At 34.8% G+C, this 14,853-nt stretch overlaps 1 protein-coding gene across 3 annotated transcripts in view; it reads right to left on the reverse strand.

Annotated features, from left to right (window-relative positions):
• Window positions 1–339: 339 nt before the first annotated feature.
• Window positions 340–14,853, reverse strand: part of LOC145664350 (uncharacterized) — a 41,250-nt gene continuing 26,736 nt past the window's right edge. For all 3 annotated transcript variants that reach the window (XM_081730976.1, XM_081730994.1, XM_081730985.1), the window contains exon 4: window positions 340–1,411. In XM_081730976.1, the coding sequence (XP_081587102.1) occupies window positions 748–1,411 (664 nt within the window). In that variant the 3' untranslated portion in view covers window positions 340–747. The remainder of the gene's footprint in view (window positions 1,412–14,853) is intronic.

Below are 14,853 nucleotides of genomic sequence, written 5' to 3' on the forward strand. Positions count from 1 at the left end.
TGGATACAATTGTTTTATTTATCGTTTCATAGTATATATGCTTTTCTTAGGACACAAATAAGCTATGGACATGCTTAGATGCTCGTGCGATTCTGCTTTAGTGAGGCATTATTAATTTCGCGTATGTTTCTTGCTAAAATATTATATTACATTAAAAAATACTTTCCTCAAAATTGAATACAGACAAGGAAGTGCTTCTTATATGTCGGCAAATACAGTTTTTTTTCTTTTCTTTTTTAAAGTTCAGATTTTGATGAGGATCTAATTTTGCTTCGTAAATTTTCTTTCTATGGAAGTATTTTAACATGAAATATTGTATGAGTAAATGAAAAAATGAGATCCCAGCAGATAATTCATGTTTTACTTTCTTAATTAAACAATGATCTTTGCTTTGGTATTTCTTCATAGTGTCATTATGTTACAAGCCCATTTCCAAACAATTAAAAATAAATAATTAAAAAAAAAACGTGTAGCCACATTTTAATTTAGGTTGTTATCTGTACAAAAATAGGATCACTTGATTTGGGTAACATTTTTTCTGACGTGTTATTTCAATCTAATTTAAAGATTTTGTACTCACAGGGAACTTAACATTGGTTTACCACTGTGTATATTCTAATTACACATAAGGTATTTTACGAAGACCTTTCATCTACAGAAGTATAATCTACACATATATTTCATTAGAAGCACACATCACATACAAGTAAATCTTTACATATTTACATCTTTGTTTTAACCTTTCCGTTAATCTTCTTGTTTTATATCATCATCTGCGTCACTTCCCTTACTATGTTCATGAAGAAGAACATACTCTCTTGAACTGTACCCAAATTTAATCACATCTTTCTCAAATAACTCCACATACTTGCGAGGCTCTATTTGCTTGTTATTTATATATGTACCATTTGCAGAATCTAAGTCGATAATGTACGGCCTAATTTTCTTACCAACAGTACCATCCGATCTTTCGAATGGTACCATGCGATACTGCAAAGCAGCATGTTGCTTCGAACATGACGGATGATCAATGGGAATATCGGCGATTTTTCTCTCCCTACCTAATAAATATGCACTCTGTCTATGAATATATAGCGTGGGCATCTCCCGTTCACCTTTGAATACATAAAGTCTCCAACGCCTTTTTGGCTTTCTGGCTTCCGGAGGTTCACTATATTTAATAACTACACCATTAAACGTGTTTGTGTCCTCGGCGAGTTTTCCTGAAAGTCCAAAATCGGGTTTCCCTTTGCTTTTCTCATTCTTCTGAGACTGCGTCTTATCGTCTTTCTTGCCCCACTGTGGTTCCTCTGTATCACTCTGTGGCTCCTTCTTGATTGGACGGTTTGGATCGAACTTGGTCTCCTCGTCGTCGGCCTTTCTACCACGTTCACGTTGTTTCTCACCATTCCTAGGAGAATAACAGTTAAATTAATTAATGTTATGATATATTTAATTTCACATACCCTTAATACTATATAATTAATATAAATTTATGCTTATTTAAGGTATTTTTAAAATAGCCTTTCTCATGTTTAAACATGAATACCTTAAAGTGTTGATCAGTTGAAGAGTTTCGATAGTAAGAGCTAACTCAACTCAATAAGAACGAACGCAACAAAACATTCCTCTATCAATCAAATGTTACTATTGTTATTATAGGAAAGAAAGGTGAACTCCACATAATTTATCTACGAACACATGTGGTTACGGCAACAAATTACTTTGGATAAATTTAAAAAAAAAAAAAAAACTATGTTGATTTTGCGCTTACTACTAAAAATATCTGTTTGATACTTCGCAAAGGCTCACTTTCATACATGAAGTAAACCTTACCAAGCAAGAATTCAAGAGTGAAACGTAGTATGTGGATATTTCATCGACCTGATATTGTTACGAAAGATACTCCGAAAAGTTTGCAATTTGAAATATGTATGAAATAAAGCACTTTCTCTTCTCCCTCTATAGATAAGGATTTGATAAAACTGCAGACAAGACGACACCCAGTCAGAATTCCATTTGTGTACAAGCTAACCGTGCATTATCCAAAGTGTGAATATAGCTCGACAATAATGACTTAATTACTGAGACGCTGAAATTGCAGGAAGTTAGAACTAACGTAACATTGTATTGACATCTACTTACAATAGTTGATTAAGAATGGAGCATTTCGAGATATTGCCTCGTGACGGTAGCGACAGATTTAGCTGTAATTCTAACTCAGCAAGCGATCGAGTCATTGTTGTCGGGCTATAGTTTGAGTGGCCATGATTTTCTGCGATTTCTATGTTGGTTTGCGCGATAAGTATTGCTATGAGTAATTGACGTTTGATTTCAGGATCACGTTGCAGTGTATACAATGAATCTGCATGACGCAGTACAACTTTGAAACATGAACCACATGAAAACTACGTTGTGCATGAACGCCAAACAACGTAGTTAGCTATGCAAGACATTGTTTCCAAAGAACCACAATAAATCAATGCAATGATAGAATAGACCTTAGTATATACAATTTTCCATTTTAAAGAAAATAATGTATTTTTTTTTTTTTAATGGTTATCGGAGTTTTGTCATTGCTGCATTAGATCTAGGTGATTGACATAATTGATGGAAACGAACGTAAGTGTACAAATTGAGCAAATTTTTGTTTCATATCTCTGTTACACATTCTGCCGCTAGACAGCAGTTGTACAGTATAACTAATATTGTTAGTGAAAAGGCTGTGTCCTTGAATATCACACGAGGTCCCTTGCAGTTGTACGCCATTTTCATACGCATTATGGGAAAGATACACCTAACGATTCCATTAGACGTGGTGCGCACAGTTCAAGGATAGGGGGCTGCATTTGCAAGGGCAAAAGCAGTGGTAGACTTTCCGTGTATGAAAATGTTGTGGAGTGACTTTGTGCAACCTATTACTGGAGTCCGAAAAAATCCATTTCTGCTGATTCAGGGAACTTGAAATTTCATTATGGCGTATTCTAAGTAAACGTCTATCAATGAAACCATACCGAATACGTCTCACTCAGAAGTTAACACACGACAACCGTCGTGCACAGGAAAAGTTCCGCAATGTGCTCATGACTGACGTTAATAGAGGACAGTATGCTTTACAAGGTTGGCGGAAATGTTCTAATTAATTTGTGCTGTCCAAATTTGAGGAGGAATTTATGTTACTATTATATACTATGTATTACGCATTAGCTTAGTTATGAAATTAGTTGGTCATAAATGAGCAATAAATACTACTGTGTTTCTTAACTAAAAATATTTCTGTCAATCATTATAGAACATTCTATCATCTATTAACAGCTGAGGATAACAACTTTCCCGAGGATCTGGTTTTTACAGACTAGGCGACATTCCATGTAAGTGGAAATATAAAATACGAATTTGCCGAGTTTGGAAGTCCTCTAGAATGAGTATGTTTTGCGCTATGTCAGGAGAAAAAGTTTACGTTCTTTTTTTATTATTATTATTGTAATTATGGAGGAAACTGTTACCGGATTCATTTTCTTTGGTATTTTCACAGATTCGCTATTTCCTCCACTGGATGAAAACAGTAACACCTACATCATGCAATTGAACGGAATCCCACCGCATTTCCACAGCGAGATGAGATTATTCTAGCACAGAAAACTACCATATCGTTGAATTTGGCGTGCAAATGATGATGATGATGACAAACTATTGTCATGGCCGCCACGTACCCAGACCTTTCCCCTTGCGATTTTTTTCCTCTGGGGCTACGTTAAAGATGCAGTTTACTATCTTCCATTACCGCGTACAATTGATGAACCAATGCCATTCTTCACGTGATATGCTAAGCCGTGTATGGCACAAAATGGACTACCTCTTACATATCTGCAGAGTTATTAGAGAAGAACACATTGAACATTTGTAACAGTTCATAACACAACTTAATTTTTCTGGCATTTTTACGTGCATTTGCATGTATGTATCTTCATTATATAAAATAAGTGCTTGTTTGTAACCTGGATATTTTGAAAAACCCTGTATTTTAACGTCCCATGTTTATGTCCTTTAAGATAAAGGAACTCAATGGTTAATTTAAGTGAATGATTGTGAAAAACTCGACGGGATTTGAATATACTGGAATCAAACCATGGTCCTCTCGCACAAGAGGTGAGCGTTCTATCACTAAGCCAACATGTCTTCCTCTGAAGAACTAAAATTAAAGATGTTTCGCGATGAGTACCCCATCAATTGTCTATTTCCAAAACAATAGAAATACTCGTGGAACCTCTGACATGTTGAAAAGAGGTGACCGTATTATTTCGATGACTAAGACCTAAATACCAACCCAGATCGCCCAGGGAAACCGTGTATGTATCCATTAAGATGGATTAAGACCGACAACTAAATCAAAGAAGCCATGTATACTGTGCCCTTCAGCACTGGTCTAATTGCAGCTATTAGGTTACCTAAGCAGAAAACTGTTAGGGATAACTGATATACTACTGCGGTTGACCAAATTCCTTGCACCAATGAAAATTCGAGAACCTGTTAGGAAGGGAAGCCTTTCTTTAAAATATTAGAAAATGAAATTAGAAACAGAAACTTTCTCTTTCTCCATAATTTCTTCTCATATACGCTATAGGAAAGAAAGTCCAACTCGACAGAAAAAAAAAAAAAATATTATAGTGATATATAATGATACAATGTTTCTGTATTAAGAATAATTAAGTTGGTTTCTTTATGCTGCTACTGATTTTCTGCATATCATACAAGACCTAAGTACCACTGTTGCTTCAACTGAAAAATTATTTTATGGGCAGGTGATTTCACACTATTCCTGAATTTTAATTAAATCTTAAAAAGATTACCTACTCCTTTTCATATCCTAGCCAGGGTCTGACCAAAACAGAATCAAGCTGCTCAAGTATCTGTCTACGTTTCACTTTCCAGGACACGTTTCGTAATTCTTATCAATTTCTCTGAGTTTTTCTTTATGCATACTAAACGGTATCTAGTAATATAATGAATCATGTATATTGTTGAGCATATCGTCGCCAAAATGTTTCTGACATCAAAATTAAACTAAAAGTTTCTTGACAACAATGAATTTAAATTTAATCAAAGTAGATTTTGTAAATTTACTTATTGCTTTTTGCATGGGTAAGCTAAAGCCTGCCTTGTCTCAGATTAACCATAGACTTTCCAATATACTGAAAACATATGGAAAATGAAATGAAATCTTTGAGTTTTACGTCCCGCGGTTATGCCGGTTAGGCTAAAGGAGACGGTGATGATGAGTACTGAATGAAATGGTGGTGGAATGAAGAAATTGAGAGGAAACGGGAGAACCCCGAGAAAACCCACGCACACGGTATTTGTCCACCACAAAGTTCACTTGGCAGGGGCTGAGATCGAACCCGAGACCCCATGAAATATTCTTTCAAGCGATGAAGTCTCAACCTTATAGGACTTATAGGTCGAAGATACGGTAAAATAAATATTTGACTACATTCCACTTCAAAGGAGGAAACAATCGATTTAAACTTATTTTTACAGATCAGATTCTCTATAGGTACGAATTCAATAACACACAACGATTGAAAAAGTGACGGACTGGACCAGGACTCGAATCCGGGCTCTCCGGCATCCGTGCCCATGCGTTAACCACTATGCACTAAGTCCGCTTCCCAGAACCTGGTTTCGCGTAGTGGTAAACGCATCAGCACGGTATTTCGGAGACCCCAGGTTGAAGTGCCTGTCCAGTCGTTCACTTTTTCACTCTTTGAGAGTTACAATTCTTCATCTTCAAAATTATGAATATTCTTTTTTTCTACCCTGTAGTGGCTATAACCGACGCAGAGATATAAATCGCACATTATAATATTCCTGCAAAAAGAAAAGATCTCAAGTGTTTAAGTTTCAACATTGTAGGACACATAGGTCAGAAGATCCTAAGTAATTCCATTCAATGTTCTTATAATCAATATAAAGATTCTACCTTTATTACCCACTCCCTTTCTTCCAGGGTGGGTTGGAATATTCCCCAGTTAAAAAAACCTCCAAAACTTGCATTGAAATAATAACCTTAATATGATCATAATTAGTTGCTACAATCCTGTTTCTTACTATACGCCTACTTCAGAATTTGCTTTAAATTTGTATTTATCAAGAGCAAGTATCTACCCAGAACAGAGTAATAATAATAATAATAATAATAATAATAATAATAATAATAATAATAATAATAATAATAATAATAATAATAATAATAATAATAATATAATAATAATATAATAATAATAATATAATAATAATAATAAAGGAGTTTTTCGAATATATGCGTAACGAAGTTAATTCGCTGTATCGATGTCCAAATGTAATCTGGGACGAAAAGTAATGAAAGTACGTTCCCTTTGTTACTCACGTACTAGTACAAACAAATAATAAAATGTCTTTCTCCATGTGTCACTTAAGTACACATTGAAAAAACTTAACTCACAAAAGGATTTCTCAACACTACCTCTGGATAATTATACAAAAACACTACAAAGACTTTACTTAAACAGGAAATTACTAAAGATCTACCTCTATTTTCTCTATACTACACCTGGATAACTGCACACATACAAACGAAAAATAAGAAGTCGCATTAAAATGGAGGTCGGGAAAATCTCGAAATCTTCTTGCATATCTGGTACAATACGTTACATATAGTACAATTATCGCATGTTCTAAAGTTTCTCTGATCGTAAGAAAGCAAATTGGCAACTGAAAATGAGATTTACAGAAAAAAAAAAAAACACTTCAGTTCTTTTTTAAAAAATAAATAAATAAATAAAATAAAAAAGAAAAAGATTTAGTGGTATCATGTATCTGATGTAAGAGAACGGAAATTTAAAGGAAAAACTGGGAAATTCTCTGCAAAAACTCTTTTGTATATATATATATAAAGGTACCTCGGAATGGACTCGGCTACAGGTACCCTAACCCTTTAAAAAATACTACGGTCTATACGTCATGCATGTGCCAAGTTTAGTTTCATTACAATATCTACAATGGCTAAGGGAAAACTATTTCTCAATCCTGTCTGAGAATACCAAATTTCGAATATAAATAGGGGAATTTCGAATATAAATAGGATAAACGAAATAAAAGTTTCCACACACAGTATTTTTCATCCGAGTGTCATGGTTAATATCCTTTCTTCAGAATGAAACAAGTTTTCAAATGATACCATTCGAATGTGTACATAATGTATGGAAAATTTGGAATAAACAGGGAAATTGCCCTCCCAATAAATAAAATGGTTAATAAAGCCGCTTTTTTTCATTATCTCATTCCTGGCTTAAGGCACTATCCTAGTGTTTGCATGGTATGTTTTTTAAGAGAAGTTAAAGAAATCTTCAGTTAGGACAGTGGACCTAGCATCCTGAGTGTAATAGGGGATTTTATTCTTCTCTCTGTTACTCTACGAACTTGCCTACTTCCTCCCTTCTAGAATCGAAATATAAGCGAGTGCAAAATGTGTCCTACGAAACACGGATGGGTCTTCACGGATTCCCTTTGAGAGACAAGGGAATTATATAGTTTCATTCCAAACATATACAATATAGAGTAATTGCTTAAGTGGTATTTTAAGTAGGAATACGGCTTTAAATGTACATACAATATTTAATAAAATCCAATTTTGCTCAGTAAAATTAAATTTCAGCCAATAAAACTCTGGGCTGGATTTTTCGTAAATCTGCCTTCCCCTTGGCCTACTAAAAGGTCTCTTTCCCGAAATCTATCCAATTAGTTCTATACAAACGCTCGAATTTTCCGTTCATGCAACATCCCTTCCCACTAAATCCATATATTTGGCATGTGATTCTCTTTAAAAAGGTCGTATCATCATTGTCGAACTCTCAAAGCAGCACGACACCCACACGAAGTAGGATTATTCGGAATTTTAGCTTGAAAAGATCATGAGCTAAAAAAAAACTTTGTTTCAGTTAATTCCACTTATAGATAAAAGTATGAAACCTTTCAAAGAGAGGTTGGTACCCAGTGTTTATTATTATTATTTACTACTGCACTGTGTAACTTCCTACATTCAGTGATATTTTTTACGACCAAACTTCGTTTTCGATATCCTTCGTCTCTATTCTTCTCTGCAAGTTGCCGACCAACCACCAGATCCACAAAATATATCCATGAATCCTTTTAAAATTTCATTGGATGTGAAGAAGCTACAGTCTCAAGATTCCAAGCTGTTTCTTTACGTCTATATAGGATAATTACGTAGCACATTATATTAATCGAAATAAAAACATCCAAATATATATTGGTCGAATAATGCATTCTTTTAGAGTAAGCTGCTACCGAGACAATTGAGAACTCTGTAACAGACCTTTAATAAGGGGACAGAAATAGACAATGAGAAAAATCATACACAAACTAAATTTATATAATTTACAATCGTCAGTATTTGTTCAACGGATTTCATATTTGAATGCTGTTAGCAAGAAAATTCTTCCGATACTTAGTCCCATTTTCGAAAATTCGTTGTATGGGTAATTTGTTGCAGTGACCCGGTTAGGAGGTATGTCCATGTAGTCAGAAACCACTCTTTTTTCTAACTTGAAGAGGATTTATATTGGACTAACAATTTGGATCGCATAACGATCGCTCGTTTATCAAATGTATGCCTATGATTCAGATCCTTTCTTTGTTCAGTTATATTTATTTATCTTATCCTACTTCAATAGGCCGTAAGATTTCTAGGCAAGCACTTTTTGCCCTTATAATATACCGATTCACAGACGTATGTAATATTTATTATAGAACCCATTTATAATTATCCTTTATGTTCCATTATAGTAACGCTTTTTAAACTGAAACGCGGACCATACTCGATGGAGTCAAAATTAGTATGGGATTGTTTAGCGAAATAAATTATTTTTCAGTACGTATATCATTTCATTCCACAACATTTAAGCACAAAGGAACAATTGAAAGATTTCAATTGTTCCTTTAATAATACTTCCTAATGAAAATATTGTTGCACTTACTGAAGTTGTCTACAATATTAAACCAAGGTTTATTTCACTTGCCTTAACCAGTGCTCCAAACTGGTTGTGGTCCAAATTTAATAATCTTCACGTACGCTTCTTTCAATTTGCGATTTTGACTCACGTAGAATTTTCACTTAGTCAATGATGTTTATTGTGAAATAAATGTTCCAGTAAACTAATTACCGGCGTTTTATATCTCCTTTTGCATCCCTTATGTATTCTTGATTTTTACTTCCCTTACAATTTGTAATACGAATATATTTATTTCTCAAATTGCCTCGTGGATTCCTGCAAATACTTCCCAATTATTAAAATAAATTTTGTGTGAGAGAAAAAACTTTTTAAAAAAATTTCGAAAGGTCAAAACCAAGTTCAGGAATATACTCTTGTAACGTTAACGAAACAATTGAAAATTATGTAATTTCTACTTTTTTTGAATTAACATGGCTCTGAGTGTATTAACTGTTGAATATCCTTTAACAACTTTTGTAACTAGATTAAACATATTCGTTCTTTGCGTTCCCCTACTAAATATTAAATTTCTGCTTTGTTAGTCTAAATGTGAAAAAAAATGCTAATTTATATGTCAACTATTGGACAATTAACATTATAATGGCACAGTAAAAATTTTATGAAAATCAAAATTGCCACCTGAAGGCAACATACACCAAGTTTATTACGTTACGTCAACGGATCCAGCTTGAACTAATCACGAGCAGATAAACTTCATCGTAGTACAATATTACAGGTAATTTCAACAACAAATTCATTAGAAAAGAAAAATATTATTCAAAAGCCAAAAAAAAAGTACTACGGAAAATATCTTAGTTTGTTTAATTAATTCCTTACTAATTCTGATTTAAAAAATTTACTCATGTACTAAGGGTGCAGAGTTTCGGTCTGACTGTATAGGATATAGTACTTTCACGGAACAGTGTAAGTTAATGTGCCTAGGTACAAGAGTGGTCGAAAAGTATCGCACAATCGTTTAAAATTTGTATTTGCAATGGGCCATGAAACTTTCTGTGAATAAGGTCTAGTGTTTTTGTTCTATGATTGTTACTCAATGTAATCAACATACGAAGCACGTTATTTCTCTCTAACGTGCTGTCCGTGTTCCAGCTGCATGCTGATAAAATGTAGAAGATTGTTCTCAACATCACTTTGTCATACAGGCAATGAGTTCCTCGTCCATGTTCTCTTCCACGCAAACAAACTTTTAAAGGTCCGAACAGAAAGAAATCTGATGGTGGCAAGCCACGACTGTAAAGGTTGAGCACTTGCGGACATCTCATGTTAGCTATTTCCTTCACTACGATTTGGGTCCTATAGTTTCTCTTTCATCATGATGTAACTTGTGGCAAACTACAGTGTTCATTATTCATTGTTACTCTACGTTCCAAAATACCAATAAGAATCACTCTTTTTTGCTTTTACAAGACGATTTCCACCAATTTATTGAATAGGTCTTTTTCTCGTAGGGAATACGTGAGTCTTCCACCTTAATAGACTGATGCTTGCTCTCTGGGTTCTCATGTCACAGCTAAGTTTTTTCTCCAGACACCACTCTGTGAAAACATTTTAGGTAGGGTTGTCTCCAAATTTATACACAACTTCACTCACCGACCATTTGAAGGATGAGGATATTAATTTTGTCGTCCATTACGGATTAACTGTAAGGAAAAGACGATATTATTTCAACCACTTTCAGGTTAAAAGAATAGAAGTTCATTTGTAGAAAGTTTAATGGCCCTAGCAGAAGCATAACATGTTATAAGCAATTGTACGATACTTATTGCACAATGCTTTTAATTAGAATTATGTAATAGTATTAGATTCTAACAGAAGAACGTATCAATAATAAATTAGTAACATTTTGCAATCACTACTCAAAGTACGTAACTGAATCATCCTGTTTAATTAAGAATGAAAGAATCCAAATCTATGCATCGCGCTTTTTTATTGATATCCACGACTATTTCGGTAAACACTATCACCTTCCACAACTGATGAATCTTCGTGCAATAAAATCGACACAAAATTCCAAGATTCCAGTGTTCATTAAACCCTGTAAGTATATGATTAGATCTGGCAATGTGGGCTTATATTGTGCATTATTGTATAGTTGTGTATTGTGTAATTGTTCTACATACAGCGTAGTTACCTGAAAATTATTTTCCTTCTTATTTATCCACAGTTCTTATAAAGCACTTCATTTAAGAATAACAGCAATTAATTCTACAATGAGGTATTTACAGTAAATGTATTGGAAGGAAACAACTTACTTAACTTTGAATCATGTGACCAGTTTTTACACATATATGTTAGTGTCTACAATTCTCAACCGAAATGAGGATAGTGACATACAAGCTTTTTGGGATGTAAGAAACAGCTTGCACCAAAATCCGGCAACCAAGGATAGTGATAAGTATTAACCATAAGTCATAATAGTCTTGAATATCAATTAAAAAAAAAAAAAAAAAAAAAAAAAAAAAAAAAAAAAAAAAAAAAAAAAAAACATCGGCAACCTTTTTTCTTGATTAAATTTCAGCTAAATTTACTAGTAACCGAAATCGCTATGACGTGGTTACTGGAGCAATACGTCTTCTGAGCCTTTCTTAGCTGTTCATGTTCCAAATTAACAGATGTTGGGGGGTGTTAGCAAAGCCTATTAGGGTGTTTGCTTTCACCTTGAAAAATATTGGGAAAGGTGCGTGGTTTCTGAAATGTATCAAAGTAGGATCATAAAAAGCAACGCACATCTTCCAAGGCAGCCAGTATAGTTTTTATTTAAATAATACTGTTTCAAAGAAATTGTACTCTCTTCGTACTACTATATATAGTACTTCAGCTAATTTTATCAAAATACACAAAAAGAATTAAGATTGTACTGCCGTTCCTTATTACAAGTTTAATGTATGCTACAATTGCAGTTTTAAACCTATGTTGCCAAATCTTCAACTGAGTTTACTACTTAGAATTTATACAAATTTTAAACTTTGAAGAAAAATGAAAATAAAAAGAACCTGGGAAGTAATAACGATTACAAATATAATTGAAGCTTCAACCTTATGAAAATTAATTATCACCATATTATCCTGGTAAATGTGCAAAGTTAGAGTAAGGAAAATCAGAAAGAAATCATTTATTGATTATAGACATTTACAAAGTAAAATAAACATCAACGGAATTCTACGCTAATAGTATATGTGTAATAAATTTTCATTTCAACGCCTCCGCGTCCAAATGAAAATGAAATGAAATCTTTAAGTTTTATGTCTCAAGGTTATGCCGTGCGGGCTAAGGAGACGGTGATGATGAGAAATAAATGAAATGGTGGAATAAAGGAAGTGGGAGAAAACGGGAGAACCCGGAGAAAACCCATGTACACGTGTTTGTCCACCACAAAGCTCATTTGGCTGGGATCGAACCAAGAACCCATGTACCAGAGGTGAACGCTCTACTACTAAGCCACCGCACATTCACGTTCAGTGCAAATTAAAATCATGTATGTGTTTACTTGATAATGAGGGATTTCAACATGATTCAATAAATCGCTTTGTCCCAAAAGATTATATCAAATTCTTATCTAATCATACAGCAGTTAATCCTAATTACAATCTGGTTTCACTTTATTAATACCGATTATGCTCTATATCTAATACCTAGTTATGAGAGTAATTATTGTTTTATTTAAAGGACAGATCAATTTTACAGGGTCCAGTTAATGATTTTATTTGAATTATGTAATGCTAGTGATAACGACCTATATATACAAGCTTGTCTGACTAATGAATTACAAATAGCATTACATAGTGAGCAAACGATACTTGACATGATAGAAAATACTTTTGAAGGCATCCGAGAATTGCTACAGGTTAATAGCCGTTACTGAAATACAGACTGTCCGGAATGGGACTGGCGGTTTTTAAAAGTGTACAGTTTTAATATGGTCAGAGATACAGAAAAAAAAAAAAAATCATATTGAAAACTCAAAATTTTGTTCAGTTAATTTTCATATTTGAACAACTACCGGTGACGGCGCTAGTATCGCCGATAAACAGAAATGGCGTAGACAGTCGAAAAGGCGCAAGCATGTGATAGTTTGCAGACAAAAAGTGTTGTTCAAGTTCAACGAAACTTTCGACGTGTTTGCCACAAGGATCCTCCACTACGCAACAGTATCCAGGCGTGGAAGGATCAACTTTTATCAACGGGGAGTGTAGTGAAACAACACAGCGGTGGTAAATCGCGTGTGTCAGAAGAAAATGTGGTTGCAATAAGAGAGTGTTTCTCACGTAGCCCGAGGGAGTCAATTCGCGCAGCGCGCAGGCAATTGGCAATTCCAAAGTCAACAGTGCACGATGTGGTACACAAACGATTACGTTTGCGCGCGTACTGAAATTCTGGACAGGATTGATTATGACCATAATTTCCTATTGAACGTTGTTTTCTCTGATGAGGCAACTTTTCACTTGTCTGGCTGTGTTAACAGACACAGTGTTAGAATATGGGAATCTGAGAATCCACATGCGTACATTGAACATTCTAGAGACAGTCCCAAATTGAATGTTTGGTGTGCTTTAACACATAATGCAGTTATAGGCTCCTTCTTCTTCACAGAGCAAACCGTAACAGGAAATGTGTTCTTAGACATGCTTCAACACTTTGTTCTTCCTCAGTTACAACATTTGCAACCTCAAGTGATTTTCCAATTGGATGGTGCCCCGCCACATCGGATGGTAGCCCCAAAGTGAGGGACTACCTTGATACTGATTTCCTGGACGTTGGATAGGCCAATTAGGTGGCCTCCACGCTCTCCTGATGTTATCTCCCTGGACTTCTTCCTGTGGGGGTATGTGAAAGACCTTGTGTATTCTGGTGAAAAGGTGCGTAACCTTGATGAACTGAAGAACCGTATTAGGAATGCAATTGCTTCAGTAACACTTCAGATGTTACAGGATACATGGAGATAGATTGAGTTCAGGCTTGACATTATGAGTTACAAATGGAGCTTACGTGGAGTTACAGAGTTAGAATGACTTGTAAGTAAGACCAAATAAACTTTTGAGTTCTCCTTTAAAATGCATTTTTTTTCCTCCTGTATCTCTAACCATATTAAAACTATACACTTTTAAAAACCTTCAGTTCCATTCCGAACACCCTGTATGTTATTATGGAAGTATGGAGTTTATAAATAATGACAGTACAATGAATGTTTTGGCTACGGAACATATGTTTCAAGAATCGCCGAAGAGATTTCACAGAGATTGTATGAAATAAAGCTCTACAACTTTAAATGTTATATTCGTTATTATTACTTATGTTGTTGAATGGGAAACGATTCAGCACGTAACCATTTAAGGATCTTTGCTCATGTGAAGTGCCCTTGCTTAGCTCAGACCTGATTTATCTTCTATGAGTTGGATATAATCTTCGAAATATAATTAATAATGAATATGTAGGACTACGTTACAAATTGTAATGAAAATAAATGAAATGAAATCTTTAAGTTTAACGTCCCACGGTTATGCCGGTTAGGGTAAAGGAGACGGTGATAATGAGAAATGAGTGAAATGATGGAATGAAGAAAGTGGGAGGAAACGGAAGAACCCCGAGAAAACCCACGAGCACGGTGTTTGTCCACCACAAAGTCCACACGGCGCGAGCTGGGACCGAACCAGGGACCCCAAGCACCGGAGGTGAACGCTCTACCACTGAGCCACCGCGCCTCCCAAATTGTAATGGAATATGCAATAAAAGATATACGAGGCACATCCACAAAACAAGTGTACTAGAGCCCTCGCGAGCAGAG

Source organism: Thermobia domestica, chromosome 1, assembly GCF_964235325.1.
Source record: "Thermobia domestica chromosome 1, izTheDome1.hap1.1, whole genome shotgun sequence".
In the NCBI taxonomy this organism is placed as follows: Eukaryota; Metazoa; Arthropoda; class Insecta; order Zygentoma; family Lepismatidae; genus Thermobia; species Thermobia domestica.